Source organism: Triticum dicoccoides, chromosome 1A (assembly GCF_002162155.2).
Source record: "Triticum dicoccoides isolate Atlit2015 ecotype Zavitan chromosome 1A, WEW_v2.0, whole genome shotgun sequence".
Classification (NCBI taxonomy): domain Eukaryota; kingdom Viridiplantae; phylum Streptophyta; class Magnoliopsida; order Poales; family Poaceae; genus Triticum; species Triticum dicoccoides.
The window spans coordinates 592706636-592726316 of record NC_041380.1 but is presented as its reverse complement, the minus strand read 5'-3'; the positions used below and the strand labels follow the sequence as shown (position 1 = coordinate 592726316).

Here is a 19681-nt window from a genome sequence, read left to right as displayed (position 1 = left end):
AATCACCGCCATCTTCTTCCTCGCCCAGGTGTTGTATAATGGCATCCTTGACCGACCTCTTAGTATCGCTTCTCTTGATTGCAAAGGCAACCATTGCGATATTTTTGCATCTGAAATTATTGACACACTTTTAAAAAGAATATAGAATTAATGGCACAATATGTCGAAAGTTATTTAGAAAGATTAAACAAACCGAGTGTATTGATCTACTAACAAATTTGCAAATACTAATGCATACTAGCCCGATATGCACATTAATTGTTTCTAGAATTCATCTCAGCACGCACATTAATAGCGCGTGCGCGCGCACGCGCGCGCACACACACACATATTTTGCAAATACGCCACATTAATATCTGGAGATTTCTTCTCACTATGAGGCTGGTTGTAATGGAGAGTATCATATACTAGTATCATGCATATGATACTAGTGTATGATCTACCTCCCTAATGCATAGTATCATATATTAGTATCATGTAGTATTATATTTATTGTCATGCATGACACAAACTAGCATATCATTTATTATGATACGGTATCATGATATGATACTACACCCTCTCTTTCTTCATTTAATGCTATGCCACCTCATCAAAATTGCCTAGTTGACATGTATGATACTAGCTACGATACTACCATTACGACCAGCCAGAGCATCAAAGAAACCAAAATCCATATATTGTTTCATGTAATTATTCTTAAAACAAGATATGGCAAGATCACATATCTCATTTATTTGTTAGAAAAAATATCATGACATACCATTGGTGGGATGTGTATAAATTGAGAGCACCGAGTGTCTAAAAGAATCACCATCATCTTCTTCCTCGACTAGGTATTGTACAATGGCATCATTAGCCAACATCTTAGTATCGCTTCTCTTGATTGCAATCTTCTTTCCTACACCCATACTATGCTATCCTGATCAAGCTCCTGTAAGGGTACAACAGGGTGCTACCAATACCTCTGCCTACCACACTTACATCGTGCTCGTTGAGCCACCACCTTTTAATGCCGATGAAGACATGTACCATCATTGGTATGAGTCTTTTTTGCCCAGTTCGCGTGATGGCGACTCGGGCAAGGCACGTCTTGTGCACTCTTACACCAAGGTGTTTAGCGGCTTCGCCACAATGCTCACTGATGGGGAGCTTGATGCAGTTGCCAAGAAACTGGGGTTCGTGCGGGCATTCAAGGAGAAAAAAAGGTACCTCATGACCACACACACACCAAAGTTTCTTGGGTTGAGGAACGGCACTGGGTTCTGGAGGGACGCTAGCTACGGGAAGGGGGTCATTGTTGGCTTGCTCGATACCGGCATCTATGCGAAGCACTCTTCATTCGATGATCACAACATCCCGTCACCCCCGGCAAGGTGGAAGGGCTCATGCAAGGCGACCCGATGCAACAACAAGCTCATCGGTGCCAAGTCATTCGTTAAACACGAAGACACTAACGATGAAGATGGGCATGGCACACACACCTCGTCCACGGCGGCCGGTAACTTCATCATCGATGCCTCATATCATGGCATGGCAGCGGGCACCGCATCTGGGATTGCTCCTGGTGCCCATATCGCCATGTACAAGGTGTGCAATATTGTGGGATGTTATGATTCCGACATATTAGCTGGCCTCGACGCAGCAACCAAGGATGGGGTGGACGTGCTCTCAATCTCCATTGGCCTCGCGCGATGTCAAGTCCGATAAGGACCCCATCACCATCGGCTTATTCAGTGCCGTGTCAAAGGGTATTGTTGTGGTTTGCAGTGGTGGTAATGAAGGACCCGAGCCACATTCAGTTAAAAACGATGCACCATGGTTGCTCACAGTCGCTGCCGGCTCGGTGGATCGAAGTTTTGATGTTGGCGTCAATCTCGGCAACGGCATGAGCCTTCACGGTGAAGCGCTTAACCAGGTGGCAAAGCCGATGTCAAAGATGTATCCACTCCTCTACTCCGAGGCAGAGCGGGACTGTGACTACATGGTTAACCATGCTGTCGCCCAGAAGATCGTGGTTTGTGACTCAGAGGCTCCTTGGCTTGTCGATTCCATATTGCAAGACGGCGCGGCCGGTGTAGTGCTAGTCAACAAGGCATCCGATGGATACACGATTTCTCTTGATGATGACAACTCCGGTGTGGTGCAAATGAGCGCGCGCGACGGCGCCGTCCTCAGAGCTTACGCGGCATCGTCAAGCAGATGGGCACGCGCTGGCTTCTCGTACCACAAGACATTCCTTGGTTATCGTCCGGCCCCTGTAGTGGCATCGTTCTCTTCTCGAGGTCCAAGCAAGCATTTCCCCGGCGTGCTCAAACCGGACATATTGGCGCCGGGGCTGAACATCCTCGCTGCATGTCCATGGACGGAGTCCAAAATAGGCCCTTTCAACATATTATCCGGCACATCGATGGCAGCGCCACACAGCAGTGGTGTTGCAGCGCTTATCAAGAGCTTGCATCCTCATTGGTCCCCGGCAGCCGTCAAGTCGGCCATGATGACGACTGCGTACGTTGTTAATAGCACTGGTGGCTCGGTCTTGGACGAGAAGCACAGAAAGCGGACGCGTACGCGATGGGCGCAGGCCATGTGAATCCAACAAGAGCCGCTGACCCTGGCTTGGTGTACGACCTAGGTGTCACCGACTATGCTGGCTACATCTGCCGGCTCCTCGGTGATAGAGGCCTGACAACCATCGTGCGTAACAAGAGCTTGAACTGCGCAAAGCTACCAAAGGTCAGAGATGTTGAGCTCAACTACCCAACTATTACTGTGCCATTGAAGCCTACTACCTTCATGGTGAATCGGACGGTGACGAACGTCGGGCCGTCATCATCGACATACATTGCGAAGTTGGACATGCATGCCCAAGTAACTCACAGTACGCGTCACCCCGAACAAGCTGGTGTTCTCGAAGGCCGGGGAGAAGAAGACATTCAGCGTGTCAGTGAGTGGCAAGGGCGTTCATGGACAAAAACATTTGCCAAATTTTCCTTTGGCAAATGTTCCAAGATGCGGTGTTGACACGAGATGTCATGAAAAGACGCAAATGGGCGGGGAACCCCAGATGTTCCTTCTGTCAGAACAGAGAAACTTCTCAACATCTCTTCTTCACCTGTCGAGTTGCAACGGTGGTTTGGAGAACGTTTGGCTGTGTGTTTGGCACAGATTTGTGCCCGGATAACATATGGCAATATTTCTCTTGGTGCTAAGATGGTGTCAGATTCTATACTTTTGGCCTAGCTGCGATATGCTGGGCCATGTGGATTTGTCGTAACAGGGCCACTTTCGAAGGCAAAAAGTTGAGATCCCTTTTTGATGTGGTCTTTTCTGCATGTGGCTACATGAACTACTGGGCAGATCTGATGGCGGGAGCTGATCGAGAGGCGATGGAGCGCGGCGCTAAGATGCTCAAGACCAACGCTGCTGCCATGATGAGAATTTGTGCAGCCCCAGCTGGATCAGCGATGGACTGAAGGATGAAGCTGTCGCTATGCCTTCTCCTGCCTTATCTTCAGTGGCTTTTATTGTCCTGATACTTGTTCCGTTTGATGCTTTCGCCCCTGCGTGGGCTTTACCTGATGCTCACTTGTGAGCTGTCCCCCCTGAATGTGGAAGTTACCTCCGGATTTCTTATTTTGCTCTGGTTAGGATAGTTGGTTTTAGATGGCACTGGGTTTTTGGCCCCATGGTGAGCTGCTCGATGACGAGTGCTTGCAGTGGGTTTCCCAGTGGTGTCTTGAACCCGCTTTCTCCTTTCCAGTTTCCTTAAGACCTGGACTTTGTATTTCCGTTATGTCAAAGTAATGGAAAGGGGTAATGCCTGGTTCAAAAAAAAAACATGTGGAGGGAAGCTTGAGTTGGGTGTCCACGCGACATGTTGTGAGGAGCCCAATCATCGCTGTTCCTAATCTTCCCGAATCTCCACCGTCTCAAGAGAGTTTTTAGGTGTGTTATGGAAATGGCTGGAAGTGAATGATTTAAGTGTCATTCTTTTTATATACCGATAATTTATAAGTTTCTTATAAAATGTTAAACCAATCAACTTCCTGCGCATTTACATTAATACCATTTATAGTATATATGATGTTGCCCTGGGTCGATGGACAGGACGATGGAGCGCCAGGGCAGATAGAATCGGTGACCGTGAAGCAAAATTGGTGATGGTGAGATTGAAAAGAATCGACGGCAATGCCCAGGTCCGGCAATGGTCTCCTACCATACTATAGATAAAAAATGTTTCCCTTCTTGAAAATGTCCATATTCAGAATAGGTTTGGTTAGGTCTCAGTCAAGTGCATAACATGCAAGAAAAAAAAAATCTGATTTTTTTTTTTGCATGATGTTAAATAAGATCTCACGGATATAATATCGACTGAGACTTATTGAAGTCTCAGTTGACCGGGACTTAGCAAGGCTGATTTATTAGAATAGTACTTCATCTGTAAACTAATATAAAAGCATTTAAATCATTAAAATAATAATCTAAACGCTTTTATATTAGTTTATGAAGGGAGTACTCTCGTATGGAGCACGCCCATCACGTTGCAGCATTCCGTGCAGCGCACCGCCCAGCCGACGGTACGACCAAAGCACGTGAAAGCACCATCGCACTCTTTTCTTTGGCACGAAGGAATCGGTGCAGAAGGCGTGCGCGCACGACCGAAAGACGTAGATAAGATATGATCGAGCGGATCACGGGACAGACACCGATGGAGCATAGAGCGCCGCCCACCACCACGTACGTACGTACTCCTACGAACTACTCCGGCTTCCATCCATCGACCCTGGCTAGACCGACGTCCCGTCGGTCGTGCGCGCACCTCATCCGCCCGCCGCCGGCCCCGAACACGTCGCGCTCGTCCTATCGCGGCGCCCGCACATATGTACAGCCGCACGCCGCAGTTCATACGCACCGATGGTCCTACGTACCTTATTACGAGCACGTGTCATCAATGCCACCGACGATCCACCGGTGGCTCCACCTCCACGCACACACATGTACCTACTTGACGGCCAGCGGTGTGGTCGTGTGCGCACTTGTCACGGGCGGGCGTGCGTGCGTGCGTCCGGAGACTTGGACCGCTGACAGAGAGGGGGCAGCGGGCTGGAATCGATGGCCATGCGTAGCGTGGCACACACGGCTCGATCGCTATGGTGCTAACTAAAGCATCAAATGTTCCAAAAAAAAACTAAAACATTTGGAAACTTTTTTTGTTGTTGAGGAAACTAGTTTTTTTTTTTGCGGCAATATTTTTTTTGGACGCCGATACGTGCCATACGTGTGGGCGTTAGGGAGTCCGCCCACACATTTTGTGTGGTGTATAAGAGGAACAGCCCACACACCTACGTGTGGGCAAAACAATTAGCGCCAACACGCCTCTTTTTTTCCCTCCCAATCCCTCTCATACGCGTGCGTGTGGGCGAAGTTGATAACGCCCACACGCCCGTATGTCAGGCCTCGTAACTTCTGGTCCCGCACGCCACGCGTGACGGTCACCGCGCGCCCGCAGTTGCCATGGTCCAAACCCTCGTCCATATTCGTTTAATTGCAGTTGCCATGTCGCTGAACTACGGTTGCCATGTCGGACAACTGCAGTTGCCATGGTTGCTCAATTGCAGTTGCCATGTATGGTCTGATCTAATGTAGTTGCCATGATTTCATAACTTTAGGAGTTGCCACATACTAACACTAGGCAGTTGAGAGAGTTGCCATGTGCTCACAAGCATGCTAGGGCAGTTGCCATGTAAAAATGAAGAGTTGCCATCTGCTTACATGCACGTTAGGGCAGTTGCCATATACGTGCACGTTAGGGCAGTTGCCATGTACCATGCAAAAACATATGGCAACTCGGTAAAAAAGAGTTGCCATCTGCTTACGTGCACACTAGGCAGTTGCCGTGTACCCTGCAAAACACATGGCAAACTCGGGTAAAAAAAGAGAGTTGCCACCTGCTTATAAAAGCACACTAGAGGCAGTTGCCATGTGCAGTGCAAAAACACATGGCAACTAGCAGCTTGGGTGTGGGAGAGGAGAAGAGCGTGTGGGCAAGATGCCAAATGCCCACACACTAGCCCTTCTGTGTGCGTGCAAAGTGGCGTGTGAGCGAATTGCTGAACGCCCACACACCAGCCCCTCCTGTGTGGTGAAACGGCCGTGTGGGCGACCGGCTGAACGCCCACACACCAGACCAGTCCTACGTGGCACTAGAAACATGCCAAGATTCGTGCGCTCACGAATGGACGCGGATCCACGCGTGTGGGCGAGATGCAAACGCCCACACGTGTGGGCGTTAACATTTCTTTTTTTTGTTGTTGAAAAAAAAAAGGATAATCCCGGACTAGTTCTTGGAGGTATATTTTTATAGAAGAAAATCTCTAAGCACTCAGGTCACCTCCGGACTCGAACCCGGGTGGGCTTGCTCGCACCGAGCGAGCCAAGCATGATGGCGACGATTGGCGTCGGCGGATAATGCCTATACAGCAACAACAACAAGGGCCGTAGTTGCGGCCAAGAAGCAGCAAGAGGCCGCTCTGCATTGCTACTACTACAAGCCCACCTTGGCCGCCAGCCACTGGGGGCGCGAGCCGCCCTACTCCAGAGAAGATGGCGAGGAAAAACAAGGCGACGACCGCCACTGCATTAGGCCGGCATCCCCGACATGCGGTTCTCCAGCTTGCTCAACTTCATCTTTGCTAGAAAGCGGCCTTTGGCTCCGCGGACGACCCTGACGGATCAAGAGCCCATGTGCTCCACAGTGTCGTCGCACGCGCGGTCCTGCCTGTCCAAGACATCGCACCATCTGGGTCGCGGCGCAAGTCAGAGTCGAAGTACTCGGACCGCGAATTCCGATGGGGGAGGTGGAAGATAAACTGCTCCGGCCGTGGACCACCCACTCGTCGCCCAAACACAAAAGGTTGCCGCCAAGGTCGCCAGCGATGTTGCCACCGAGGCCCAAAGCAACCGTTGAGGGAGTGCTTGGCCTGGGGGCTTCACGCGCGTCGCCGGGCGGCCACCAGGGGGCCTTCACACGAAAAAAAATCTTACTTCAGCCAGACACGGTTGATTACATTTACTCCTTGGTGAGGCTATGGAGTAAATTTTTTCCTCCTGTCTAACCTTTATAAGGGATCGGTTAGGTTTCGGTTAGAAAACAAACAGTAAAATTTTACTCTTCTAAATCTTTTTAGAGAATTGGTTCGAGTTACTCCAAAAGCAGCAAAGTGAAACACAACAAGTTCAAGCACCGCCGATGCATTTACGCCTATATCATATACATATAAGCTCCTCGAAGAAAAAACAAATTGCCAACCAACCCCAACGCGGCAACGCCTACCAACCCCATCAACGTGTACGCACAGGGAGTGTACTCGTGTACAGCCCGGAAAGCATTCACATTTCGCATGGAAAATGAATAAAACGCGCAGCTGGAGACGCGTGTACACATGATAATATCTCGAGGCAGGATGGGGATCGATCATCCTCCCTCCCTATGCTCATCAACGGTTAGGCTAATTCAAGCACGCACTACCAGCTACGAGAAGTATACTTTAATACCACGCGCGTGCAAGCACACAAGTTTCGTCCCAAAGGTGAAGGTCATAGTCGTATCTTGCTTGCTTGCACCTCCCCAAAGGGGCAAAGACGGCTACTGCGCCTCAGTTCAACGCCCGCCGGCCTTTCCCTTCGTCTCCCATTCAACGCTTGGCCTCCATCTCACCAGCTCCCAAACCTCGCGTGCACCACTCCATGTCCGGATCAGCAGCAGCAGGCGGAGAAGACCACGGCGCCGGTCAGCTCTACGGCAACCATCGGCATGCCGCCGACGGCGGCGACGTACTGGGGAACAACGTCTTCTTCCAGAGTCATTCGGCGTGTGCCGGTGGGGACGATGGTGGTGTCATCCCGTCGACCTACTCCAGCATCACCGACTACCTGCAGGGGCTCCTCGACCCCGCGGAGCTCGCCAGGCACCTGGACGCGCCTCCGTACTTCCCGGCGCCGGGAGATGTGATCGGCGAGGCAGCGACTCCAGTCACGCCCAACTCGTCGACGTCCGGCGAGGCGACGGGGGCCGAGTCCCACGGGTGCAAGAGAGGCAGTCCATCGCCGGAGGAGGGGGACGAGGATCAGGATGGATCGGCCGATCATGGCAGCTGCAGGTACGTGAGCCATTTTATCAGGATGGATTCGATCTCGATGCATCCGTGTGCTAATTAAATCCAGCTCGATGTTGCTGGATTTCTTGTCCGTCGATCGACCATTAATCACATGCGTGCATATGCTTTGTCGATTAGAGGGAACAAGTGTAGGTCCATCCACTGGTAGTATGTGTTCTTCCCATCAACGCAAAAACAAAAAAGTATGTGTTCTTCCCAGATCGATATCGGTCTACAAGACTACAACTCTCCATTGATACTCTCCGCCGCTCTAAACCAAGGTTTTGGCTACCAAGTACCAAGTTGCACTTTTTATCTGGTGGGTCACCGAGAAACTCGGATACCACGGTTACCGTGAAATTCTAAGTAAATTTCAAGCGATTTTTTTTTTGATGAATTTTGAATCCGAACAAATTTCGTCCATTTTTTTTGCATGGGAAGTTGATTTCTTATAGGGTACTGGGAAACGCGAATACCGGGTGGTACCCAAAACCCTGCTCTGAACGTGAAGATCATGCTGCACATGGCATCATCGCGTGAGGTGAGATGTGAACAATGGGATTTAGGGTTCGCCATCCATCAACTTCCCACCTACCTGCCATTCCAAACAAACAAAACTTATCCTATCAGTTCCCTGGGTAGCAAAGGAAGAACCGGCCGCTCAATGCATATCAACTTGCAATGATTGAGCAACACGGCATTTGATAGCTATATCCAGGCAACCCTCTTGTTTAGTTCCATGTTGTTCTTTGTTTTGGCTAAAGTTGTTAGCTCTTCTTAAGTGAGACTCTGAATAATGGTGGACGATCGATGGGTGTTGCTGTCGCTGATTGTTATCACCTAGCTTATGATTTTCCTCGCACTATCTTTGATCATCATAACAGAGAAGGAAAATTTGTAGTGCATGAGCTAGCTCAGATGGAGAGCTCCTGCTTGTGCTTGGATGGCGGATGAGCATCCAGTTCTTGTCCTTTTTTTTTTTGCAACTGGGCATCCTGTTTTCATTAATTGCTTAACCGAAACACAAAGTTCGCCAGAGACTTGCAAGCAAGACAAGGATGAGGGAAATAGAGGGAAGCGAGTTGATGCATTACAAGGAAACCCGCCACGAGTGCCCAATATCGAAACACTCGTTACGGGACAAAAACCAGGCAACAGAAAGTACTATAACAAAACGCCCAATCGCGAAAAGTTAAATCAGCAGCAGATGACATTATCCAAGTCTTTTTTTGTGCGGGTGACATTATCCAAGTCTTGACATGAAGATCAACGCTAACCAAGGGATCACATAACCCACACCCAAAATAGTGCGACAGGGAGAAAGGAAAGATCAACCACCAGCGATGTGTCCCACACCCAGTTCAGCAGCTGCTGGCTTCATATGCCGAGCGAGCATCCCAACCTCGTTCAGCAGCACTCGGACCCCTCCTTGGAACACCTCCTCATGAAAGAACAAACTATGAAATAGCCTCCATAGGAGATTGCACAACTCCAGCTCTTGTCCCCCGCTTGCTTAATGATGCAATAATTAATACTTTTTTTGCGAGGATGCAATAATCATTACTGACCAATAAAAAGAGAGGATTTTATGTCAGAAATGAAGTCCTACTTTGTTCTTAGTCAGTTATATCCTAGTGATTAGTTACCAAACAAAATCATCTACTCATGTACACATGATTAAGAATCACCAAGGACGTTCTCATTGTGCTGATCCACTGACTGATCCAGGAGCGAGAAGAAGAAGATGAAGGAGGGGAAGAGGGAGAAGAAGCCGCGTGGGTCCCGTGTGGCATTCGCAACCAAGAGTGCGGTCGACCACCTCGACGACGGCTATCGCTGGCGCAAGTACGGCCAGAAGGCAGTCAAGAACAGCTCCTTCCCAAGGTACAACCATGGACATGCACATCTTTTCTTATTTCTCGCACACATTCCTCGTTTGGTATATATTGCAGTAACCGTCAAGATCATATACTTGTACTTTTCGTTGTGCAAGCATCTTTTTAAGTTTGAGCAACACGGTCTTGTCTGGAATGATTACCTACGTGAATTCTACAGGGAAGATTGCACAGCGCGCAAAATCAACCGCAACATGGGTAACATCTGCCCGGCGCGTTCATCAAATATCGTGTTCACCGATCTAAAAAAACACGATATATACTCCTTCTGTTTCATGATATATAAGAGCGTTCTTGACACTTATGAGACGGAGGGAATAAGTAGTAGCAGTTAAGCAATCTAGGTAGCATCAGACTGAACAAATATGTATATGTATATGCATCCTGCACGGTCAGACAGCTATATATATACCGGACAGGACAATTTACTGATAGTAGCAATGCATGTGCGCAGGAGCTACTACCGGTGCACGGCGGCGCAGTGCGGGGTGAAGAAGCTGGTGGAGCGGTCACAGCAGGACCCGTCCACGGTCGTCACCACTTACGAGGGTCGCCACGCGCACCCGAGCCCCATCGCCACCCACCGTGGCTCGCGCATGCTAATGGCCACTGGTGTCGACACTGTCTACTCACTCGACGTGCTCCAGCATCAACATCATGGATTTTTCCCGGCCGGTACCGACGTCTATGGGCGCATGTACGCACTGCCCAGTACCGACGCCTCGGTGGTGGCACACCGGTCGTCCGAGTACGGTGGCATGCAGGTGCATGCCGGTGTTCTTCCCGATGCCGTGATGAGTTATGAGCATGTTCATCGTTAACTCGGTCACTCTGTTTATGTACATAGTACTGTATGTCTGTAGCTTCGGTTTGGCCTTAATTAGCGAGGCATGCATGGAGCTAGCCAATGGGCACACACGTTCTTTTTCAAACTGACAGGTACAAATTTTTGTTGTTCTGAATTTGTTTTGGATGTTGGAATCAAATTATTTATAGTTTTTCTAAATTCTTTATAACTAGCTTTTCCTGGTACATCAAAGCCCATTTCTATACGGCAAGGATTATACATTGTGCAATTCAGAAAAAAAAAGATATGTCGCGGGGAATTTGTAACACTAGTCGATACTCTGCACGTTGCAGCGGGATATTTTTCTTAGAAATCTTTTGAAGGAGTATAACACTAGTTCAGCCATAAGTTGGAGGCTACGTTAGGAACCTCAAACCCAACAGACACGTGGGACTCAGTTTGAAACTTAACCTGTCACGTACAATTAGATGTAATAAGATCGAGGTCAACTCTGATAATGTGGAGGTTGTTGCTGCCCTAATCGATGGTTGCTCTTCTTAAGTAGTTTCTGCTATCTTTGATGACTATTATTTTCTGTTGCTTGACTTTACTCATGTCATCTATAATCAGTGTAATTGAGAAAGAAATCAAGTAGCTCATGAACTGTCTAGGAGAGCTGGATTTTCTCCTCCAAATATCTGGATGGATACCACCCAGGATGTGGTTATTCCTCTTAATGTAAGCAATGCTACTATCCTTATGAGATGCAATCATAGTGCACAACAGATATTTAACTCCCAAATGAACTCAATAAATAGAGCTATGCTTCCCGACAAAGGCACCAGAAAATAGTCTTGATGACCCACAATTATAGGGGATCGCAACCGTCTTCGAGGGTAGTATTTCATCCAAATTTATTGATTCGACATAAGGGGAGTCAAAGAATATTTATGAGCCTGAACAGTTGAGTTGTTAATTCAACCGCATCTTGAAAGTTATTTCTCTATAACAAAGTGTTTAGTAGCACTGTAGTATGATACTTTGATAGTAGCAGTAATAGTAGCAATAGTAACGGTAGCAGTGACAATAGCAGTTTTGTAGTAATTGTAAAACAACAGCAATAGTACTAACTTAGCAAAGACAATATGAGCAAACATAGGCATTGAATCAACGATGGATATTTATATGGATGATATTCATCATGCAACAGTCACAACCTAGAGCGATACACAATAGCTCCAATTTATCGATTCAATGTAGACATGTATTCCGTATATGTAGTTTAGGGTTTGTGCTTAGTGAGTACTAGGATTGGATTGGATTCGATCTGACTGCAATCGAATCAACTCAAATCCAATTGATTGTTGTTAACCGATAGTGTAGATGGCAACCACCTCGGATGTGGATGCAAAATTGTTGCATGATCATTTATTCATGCTAGATTGTTACATTAGTGCTCCTCGGGTGTTGATGCTAGATTGGTGCTGGTAATGCGTTGATGCTAAATTAGTACTAAATTCTCGCCTCCATCTAGTCCATCGGTCCTAAAAAAAATCATATGAGATCAGGTCTCACGGTTAGCAGGTGAGACCCATCCTGATGGATGACACGTGACATTCACAAATCCCAAAGCATCTAATCTCCCCCTGATTTCAAGTGAGGGATAAGATAGATGCTTTGTGATTTGTGAATACCATATGTCATCCATCAGGATGGGTCTCGCGTGAGATGTGGTCTCATATGAGACCTGATCTCAAAGAATTTCTTTCCATCGGTCTAGCTAGGTCCCGTCATGCGCGCGCGTCCCATCCGGCACGGCGCTCCAGTTCACAGCGCGCGCCGTGTATATTCAGTTCAGACGCCGCACCGACACGCCTCTATCGCTATGTCACCGGCACGTGCCACCTACCCAGCCGGCAGGGCCACCGACGACTCGGCCGGTGGCTCCACCTTCACGCACACATGTATAGCGCCGACGTCGACGGACTTGTTCTCTACTAGGATGGCGAGCGCGGTGTCCGGCGTGGTCGTATGCACATTAACGATGACGGGCGCGCGTGCGTCCGGCGACTGACAGCGACCGAAAGCGAGGGAGCAGCGGGACGGGACGGAGCACTCGCCGTTCAATCCACGCGTGCCGGCCGGTTTCGATAGCCTCGTCCGTACACATGGCTCCATCACCAACCGCTTGCCATCGGGTAGCGGCCAAGAACGATCTATACATAGGAAATTAAAAGCAAGAAATGTTCGCACTGATCGATCTCAACTGTACATTTTGGCCTTGGCGATACGGGTATGCAAGACCCTCCCACAAAAAACAAATCGCATACCAACCCCCAACGTGTACCAACTACCAAATGTATCCACGTGTAAGCAAAGCAAGTGCATGTATACGTACGTGTAAAAAAAGTGTACGTATACGTATGTGCTGCAATCGGCAATTTTCTTTTCCTGCGGGAGAAAGGAATGTGGAGCAGGGCTGCAAGCGAGTCGAGTTCGAGCGAGTTTGCCTAGGCTCAACTCAACTCATACTAAAATTCGAGCGAGCTTAAAATGTGCAAAGCTCAAGGCCGAGCTGCAGAAAGTGGCTCATGCTCAGCTTGTAACGATCTTGAGTTGATCTCGAGCTAGTTTCGAGCTAAATAAGATGATTTTTTAAATCATTTTAAGGCTAATTTTAAAGTAAGATACGCCACATTAGAAAAAAATACTATAAATTCGACTTATTTTTTCTCAAGTGAAGACTAGTATTTAATAACAAGAGATCGTGAGTAGAAGACGACGAAGGTGGGTCTGCTCTCAAACTTTGACCAAAATAACAAGATATTGAACACACGATTGGCTACGTGATGAGAATACATTTTCTTCATGCTTAATTTCCATGTTTGCTAGTAGGTAAAGTGAAGAAAAAAAAAATCATACCGAACATATATGAAAATGAATGATCGTAATTCTCGGCAATAGATATGAAGATTATTTAATATACTTATATGATATGGAGCTATCGAGCAAAAATTGAATGAGCCAATGCTGGCTCAAGATTGACTCGTTTCTCGATCAAGCCTCAGCTCATACGGATATACAAGATTCTTGCAGAAAAAACAAATTGCGTACCCACCCCCAAGGCGTATCAACTACCAAGAGATCAAAGCCTATGCACGTGTAAGTAAAGCAACTGTACGTATAAAACAAGCCAAGAGCTACGTATGTGTTGCGATCTGCGATTTTTTTTTTGCGTCGGTGGAAAGGAATAAGTGTACTCGTGTACCGCCCAGAATAATTCACGTCTCACATGGAAGATGAGTAAAATGCGCAGCTGGAGACGCGTGTGCACATGTGAACATTAAGTACTTTCCGCACCTAATATGACAAAAGTACTATATATATATATATATATATGCACCTAAAAGACTAAAATACACCGGTGGTCATATATATACCTACGTACTTCCTTCATTTTTATTTAGTTCGTATATTAGTCTTGGTTAAAGTCAAATTTTGTAAACTTTGACAAGTTTAAAAAATATATATTAACATATACAATAACAAATCAATAGCATTAGAGTCATTATTGATTTGTTATAATAAAATGTTTATATTTTTTTATAAAGTTGATCAAATTTTACGAAGTTTTTTAATATGCAGAGTAAATAAAAATGAAGAGAGTATATATATGCACCACTGGATGAGGATCGATCACACTCCCTCCCACCCTCCCGTACGTGCAAACTCACTATATATGCTCATTAATGCTTAGGCTAATTCAAGCACTGGTTTACTACTAGTAGTAGTTTAGAGCATCTCCAACAAACGTCTAAAAAGAGCTCCGCACACTAAAAATTAGTTTTTTGGGGCGCCCAACACCTCCAGCAGATGTTGTAGCGCTAAAAAGTTTTGGGCGCGCGCTGAAAAACGCTATCGCGCGCAGCATATTTTAGGCTCCGGATTGCGCACGTTTCATAATTTGCACTGTCTGCTTTTTGGGCGCGCGTCTTTGGGCGTCTGCTAAAACAATATTGGTCCCGGCGCACTAAAAGTGCTAAAGTGGCGCGCTATAATTTTTATTGGGCGTGAGATTTTTGTGCGGCCGTTGGAGATGCTCTTAAGAGCAACTCCAACGCAATGACCCAAACGGACGCGGATTTTGTCCGCATTTTGTCCGTTTAGGTCGCATATCCGCCTAGCGGACATGAGGCAGACGGGGGCTGGCGGTGGATGAACCCAACGCAAGGTCAAAAAGCAGACACGCAAGAAGCGGAGGAGGAGTCCTCGACATAGGCGCTGCTGGCCGGGAGCTACGACTGGAGCTCGTCCTCTACCTCTCGCAGGGCCACCTCGACCGGCCCCGAGCCTGGCCCCGAGCTCGCTGCGCCGCGCCGTGGCCCAGGCGTGCCGCGGCAAGGAGCCCGACAGCGACTGACCCCGCGGCGGCCAGCCGGCAGTGGATAGACACGCCAACGGCGACCCCTCGCCCGGCGAACACGGTGACCTGGACCACGGCGGAGAGGGAGGAGATCAAGCGCGGCGGAGAGGGAGGAGATCCAGCGCAGCGCGAGCGTGTCGAGGACCCTGGTGGCCATGGGAGGGAGCTCGATTCCCTCCCCGAGCTCTGGTCCAGGAATGCCGCGCCTCGATTTGTGGGAAGAAAAGGGGAAGGCGCGGGCCGCTGATTTGTGGGGCCATGGTGGACACGAGAGGCCACCAGGCGGATGGGAGCGGACGACGCGAGCGCTCGCTTTTGTCCGTCGCGGACCCATTTGTTCCCATATTTGCGTTTAATTTGGGTCCGGAACGGACAATAAGCGGACAGCGGACGGATGCTATGTTCGTTTGGGTTGTCCCGTTGGGTCATATTTTCTGTCCGGACCATCTAAATGGATAAAATGGGTCGCTCCATTGAAGTTGCTCTAATACCACGACGGCGCGCGAGCACACAAGTCTGGTCCCAAAGGTGAAGGTCATAGTCGTATCTTGCTTGCACCTCCCAAAGGGGCAAAGACGACTACTGCGCCTCCGTTCAACGCCCGCCGGCCTTTCCCCTCGGCTCCCATTCAACGCCCGACCTCGATCTCACCAGCTCCCAAACCTCACCTCGCGCATGCACCACTCCATGTCCGGGTCAGCAGCAGCAGGCGGAGAAGACCTCGGCGGCGGCCAGTTCTACGGCGACCATCCGCCTGCCGACGACGGCTTCTTCCAGAGTCGTTCGGCGTGCGGCGGTGAAGGCGATGGTGGTGTCACGCCGTCGGTCTACTCCAGCATCACCGACTACCTGCAGGGGCTCCTCGACCCCGCGGAGCTCGCCAGGCACCTGGACGCGCCTCCGTGCTACCCGGCGATGAGAGACGTGATCGGCGAGACGGCGACCCCGGTCACGCCCAACTCGTCGACGTCCGGCGAGGCGGCGGGGGCTGAGTCCCACGGATGCAAGAGAGGCAGTCCGGTGCCGGAGGAGGGAGACGAGGACGGATCGGCTGATCATCACAACCACAGGTACGTGTGCAATTCAATCTTGGTGTACAACCGTTTGCTAATTGAATCTAGCTCGAATTTGATGGATTTCTTGCCCATCCACCGACCATCTATCACATGTGTTCGTATGACTTGTTGATTAGAGGGGAGAATTGTAGATCCACTGGTACGTGTTCTTGGCAGATCGATCCCGGTCTCCATTGATCTTCTCGGCCGGCCGGTCTGAACGCGAAGATACTGCCATCCGTCAACTTGCCACCTACCTACCTACCTACCATTCCAAACAAACAAATCTTATCCTATCATTCTTGGATGAGGCATGTGTCTGTTAGATGTCTATCTTTTGAATTGTTGTTTTCCCTACCCCTTGAGTTCATCTTGTTATTTTACTGATTGTAGCGGTGCTGCTTTGTACCGAGAGACAGAGGATGTTGTTGTTGTTGGCGCTGTGGCTTCATCTGAATGAAATGGAAGTAGGGGTTTCACCCCTGTTTTTCAATCAAAAGAAATAAAACAAGAACCGACCGTTCGATGTAGATCAACTGGCAGTGATCGAACGGCAGATAACTAGCTAGTTTTCCCGGCAACTTCTTGCTTAGTTCCACTTTGCATGTAGAAATTGAACTGGCGGTTACCATGGCGAAATTATCAAGTCAAAAACGAATAATTTAAAATTACTAAGGATGCTCCTCATTGTGTTGACCGACTGATGCAGGAGCGACGAGAAGGAGCAGAAGAAGAAGAGGAAGGGGGAGAAGAAGGCGCGCGGCTCCCGTGTGGCCTTCGCAACCAAGAGCGAGGTCGACCACCTCGACGATGGCTACCGCTGGCGCAAGTATGGCCAGAAGGCCGTCAAGAACAGTTCTTTCCCAAGGTACTACCTCCTTACATTCACCCCTATGCGTATGTGTTTCGAAAAGAAAAAACATGCCTTCCACTTCTCAGTTTTGCTCCTGTAGTGAGCTTGCAACTTCAGTTTAGAGATGGTACCCCAAATGTTCTGAGTCGAATTGCAGGACTGTAATATGACCGCAACTTGCTTCCGTTAGTGAAATCGGAGAGAAACAAATAACTTCTACAAAAAAATAACATTTCACTTTCGTTGCGATGATCATCTTTCTAAGTTTGAACAACACAATCTCTTGCTTGAAATTAAAGTTTCTACGACACACAACACATGTAATCATCTTGATTAGGCATCACGATATGCATATTTAGACAGCAATTAATAAATCTTGCTAGAATCCTCATGAAAAATATGTATGTGTGCATGCATGCATGGTGAGGGCAGCCATATGCTACGACAACAATTTAGCAATGCATTGCATTGAAGTGAGATTCTGAAACACGTGCAGGAGCTACTACCGATGCACGGCTGCGCAGTGTGGGGTGAAGAAGCTGGTGGAGCGGTCGCAGCAGGACCCTTCCACGGTTGTCACCACCTACGAGGGCCGCCACGGGCACCCAAGCCCCCTCGCCGCCCACCGTGGCTCAAGGATGATAATGGCCACCGGCGCCGACACTGCCTACTCGCTTGCCGCGCTCCAACATCAGCAACATGGCTTTTTTCCAGCCGGTGCCGACGTCTATGGGCGCATGTGCATACAGCCCACTACCGCCGTCGCTCCGTCGCTGGCACACAGATTGTCGGAGTACGGTGGCATGGAAGTGCATGCCGATCGCCTTCCCGATGCCGTGGTGCACTATCAGTCTAGGCATCATTAATTCAGTAACTCTGCGTATGTAGGAGTACATATATAGTACATCTGCAGCTTCGGTTTGGCCTTAATTTAGCGAGGCATGGAGCTGCCCGATGGGCACACACGTTTTTTTATTCGAACCGACAGAGACACAGGGTAACAGGTACAAATGTTTCTTGTGCTGCATTTGTTCTGGATGTTGAAATCATTTCTTTATAGCTAGCTATTCTAGTTACAATACCAAAGCACAATTCTCTACGGCAAGGATTATACAGTGTGCAACTATTCAGGTCTGTAATCAGGATTTTCTTAGCAGAAAGTATGCAATTGTGTACATCTTGTGCTATGTATAAGATATGCTGCAAAATACCCCGTTTGGTAGCTCAGTATTTTTAAAGTATTCTAAGAATACTGCAATTTTTTCAGATTACCATAGTTTTAGTTACAACAAGGTGTTTGGCTGCCATTGGAAACTATCTTTTTAATACTGCATTATTTGCAAAACCGTGGTATTATCTCTGTTTTAAAAAAACAACCCCGGACCTTTTTTTTTTTTTAAAACTGAGCTCGAGAAAGAAAGGGGTCCCTGTTATCTTCTTCCTTGCTTCAAACCGTTGCTGCCCCTCCTTCATTCTCCCATTGCTTCCGCTCGGAGACCTTGTTCTGCCGGATCTCGTCCTTGAGCTATGCTACGTCAGTGTGGTCCGCCTGGAACTTGCTGCCATGAAGCGCTTTGCCTCTGCTGTGCTAGCTGCAATGATGAACTATACATTGGCAGCTTGTTGGGTCGTCGTACACTGCCTCTCCATGTCGGCCCCCGTCTAACTCCACCAAGGTAGCCGGGAGGAACGGGGCAAGCAAATCCTGCTGGGCTCAAGCTTGCTACTCTGCAAAGCTGAGTTGCTGTTGTTCTTGCTCGTGCGATTTTTGTCTATTGATGTCGGCCACAACATACGAGTATCCATACCCAACTAATCAACTCTGATCAACCAAACCATTGAGTGATTGCAACTAGCTAGGAACATGCGTGTTTGTAGCTGCTATCAACTGGCTAGCTAGTTAGCTAATTACGTTGTTGCATAATAAAGCACCGGCCAAACAGGTCACAGTATTCCCAATACTGCAAAATACTTTGATATGTCAAAACTATGGTATCTTCCACCAACGGGCTAAAATACCGTAGTTTTTCAATACTTTGGTTTTTGTAACACCTTGCTATCAAAAGCAGACTTAACTACACCAACCAGCCTGTACATATATGTTTGATCCAAAAGGATGTGGTGTGTGCATGCGGGTTAGTGAGGGGATATACTTCTTTGGTACTGTTGACTACTCCCTCCTTTCCGGTTTATAGGGCTCAATTCAAAAATTTCACTAACCAAGGTAGATTGTGAGTGGTGAAATACTTTTTGTAGTTTGAAAAAGCACCAAATTAATGTTCTTGTTTTCCTCAAAAAATTATGTTTACCAATGCATTAATTGCGATACATGCATGTATAAAGTATATGCATTGGTAATTTTCTTCTAATACTTGCATGCAATGATTTAATGCACCGCGGAATCTGAACTTGTGATGAAGAACAACCAAATTGAGCCTTATAAAACCGAAAAGGAGGGAGTACCAATGAATGGATTGGTTTTAAATTGTTCAACATTGCAGCAACGTAT

At 48.0% G+C, this 19681-nt stretch overlaps 2 protein-coding genes and 1 pseudogene across 2 annotated transcripts; all 3 read left to right on the top strand.

Moving 5' to 3' along the window:
• The first annotated feature begins 846 nt into the window (after positions 1–846).
• LOC119356593 lies at positions 847–3476 on the top strand (annotated as a pseudogene).
• Positions 3477–7610: 4134 nt separating this feature from the next.
• LOC119348752 (WRKY transcription factor 71-like) lies at positions 7611–11060 on the top strand. The gene is made up of 3 exons (XM_037616744.1): positions 7611–8162; positions 9888–10043; positions 10509–11060. The coding sequence occupies exons 1-3, from the start codon at positions 7750–7752 to the stop codon at positions 10873–10875; spliced, it is 936 nt and encodes a 311-aa protein (XP_037472641.1). The 5' UTR covers positions 7611–7749; the 3' UTR covers positions 10876–11060.
• A 4755-nt stretch (positions 11061–15815) lies between these two features.
• Positions 15816–18416, top strand: LOC119293804 (WRKY transcription factor 28-like). The gene is made up of 3 exons (XM_037572160.1): positions 15816–16334; positions 17029–17187; positions 17669–18416. Exons 1-3 carry the CDS (start codon positions 15940–15942, stop codon positions 18036–18038), a joined length of 924 nt encoding a protein of 307 aa, XP_037428057.1. The 5' UTR covers positions 15816–15939; the 3' UTR covers positions 18039–18416.
• Positions 18417–19681: the final 1265 nt, after the last annotated feature.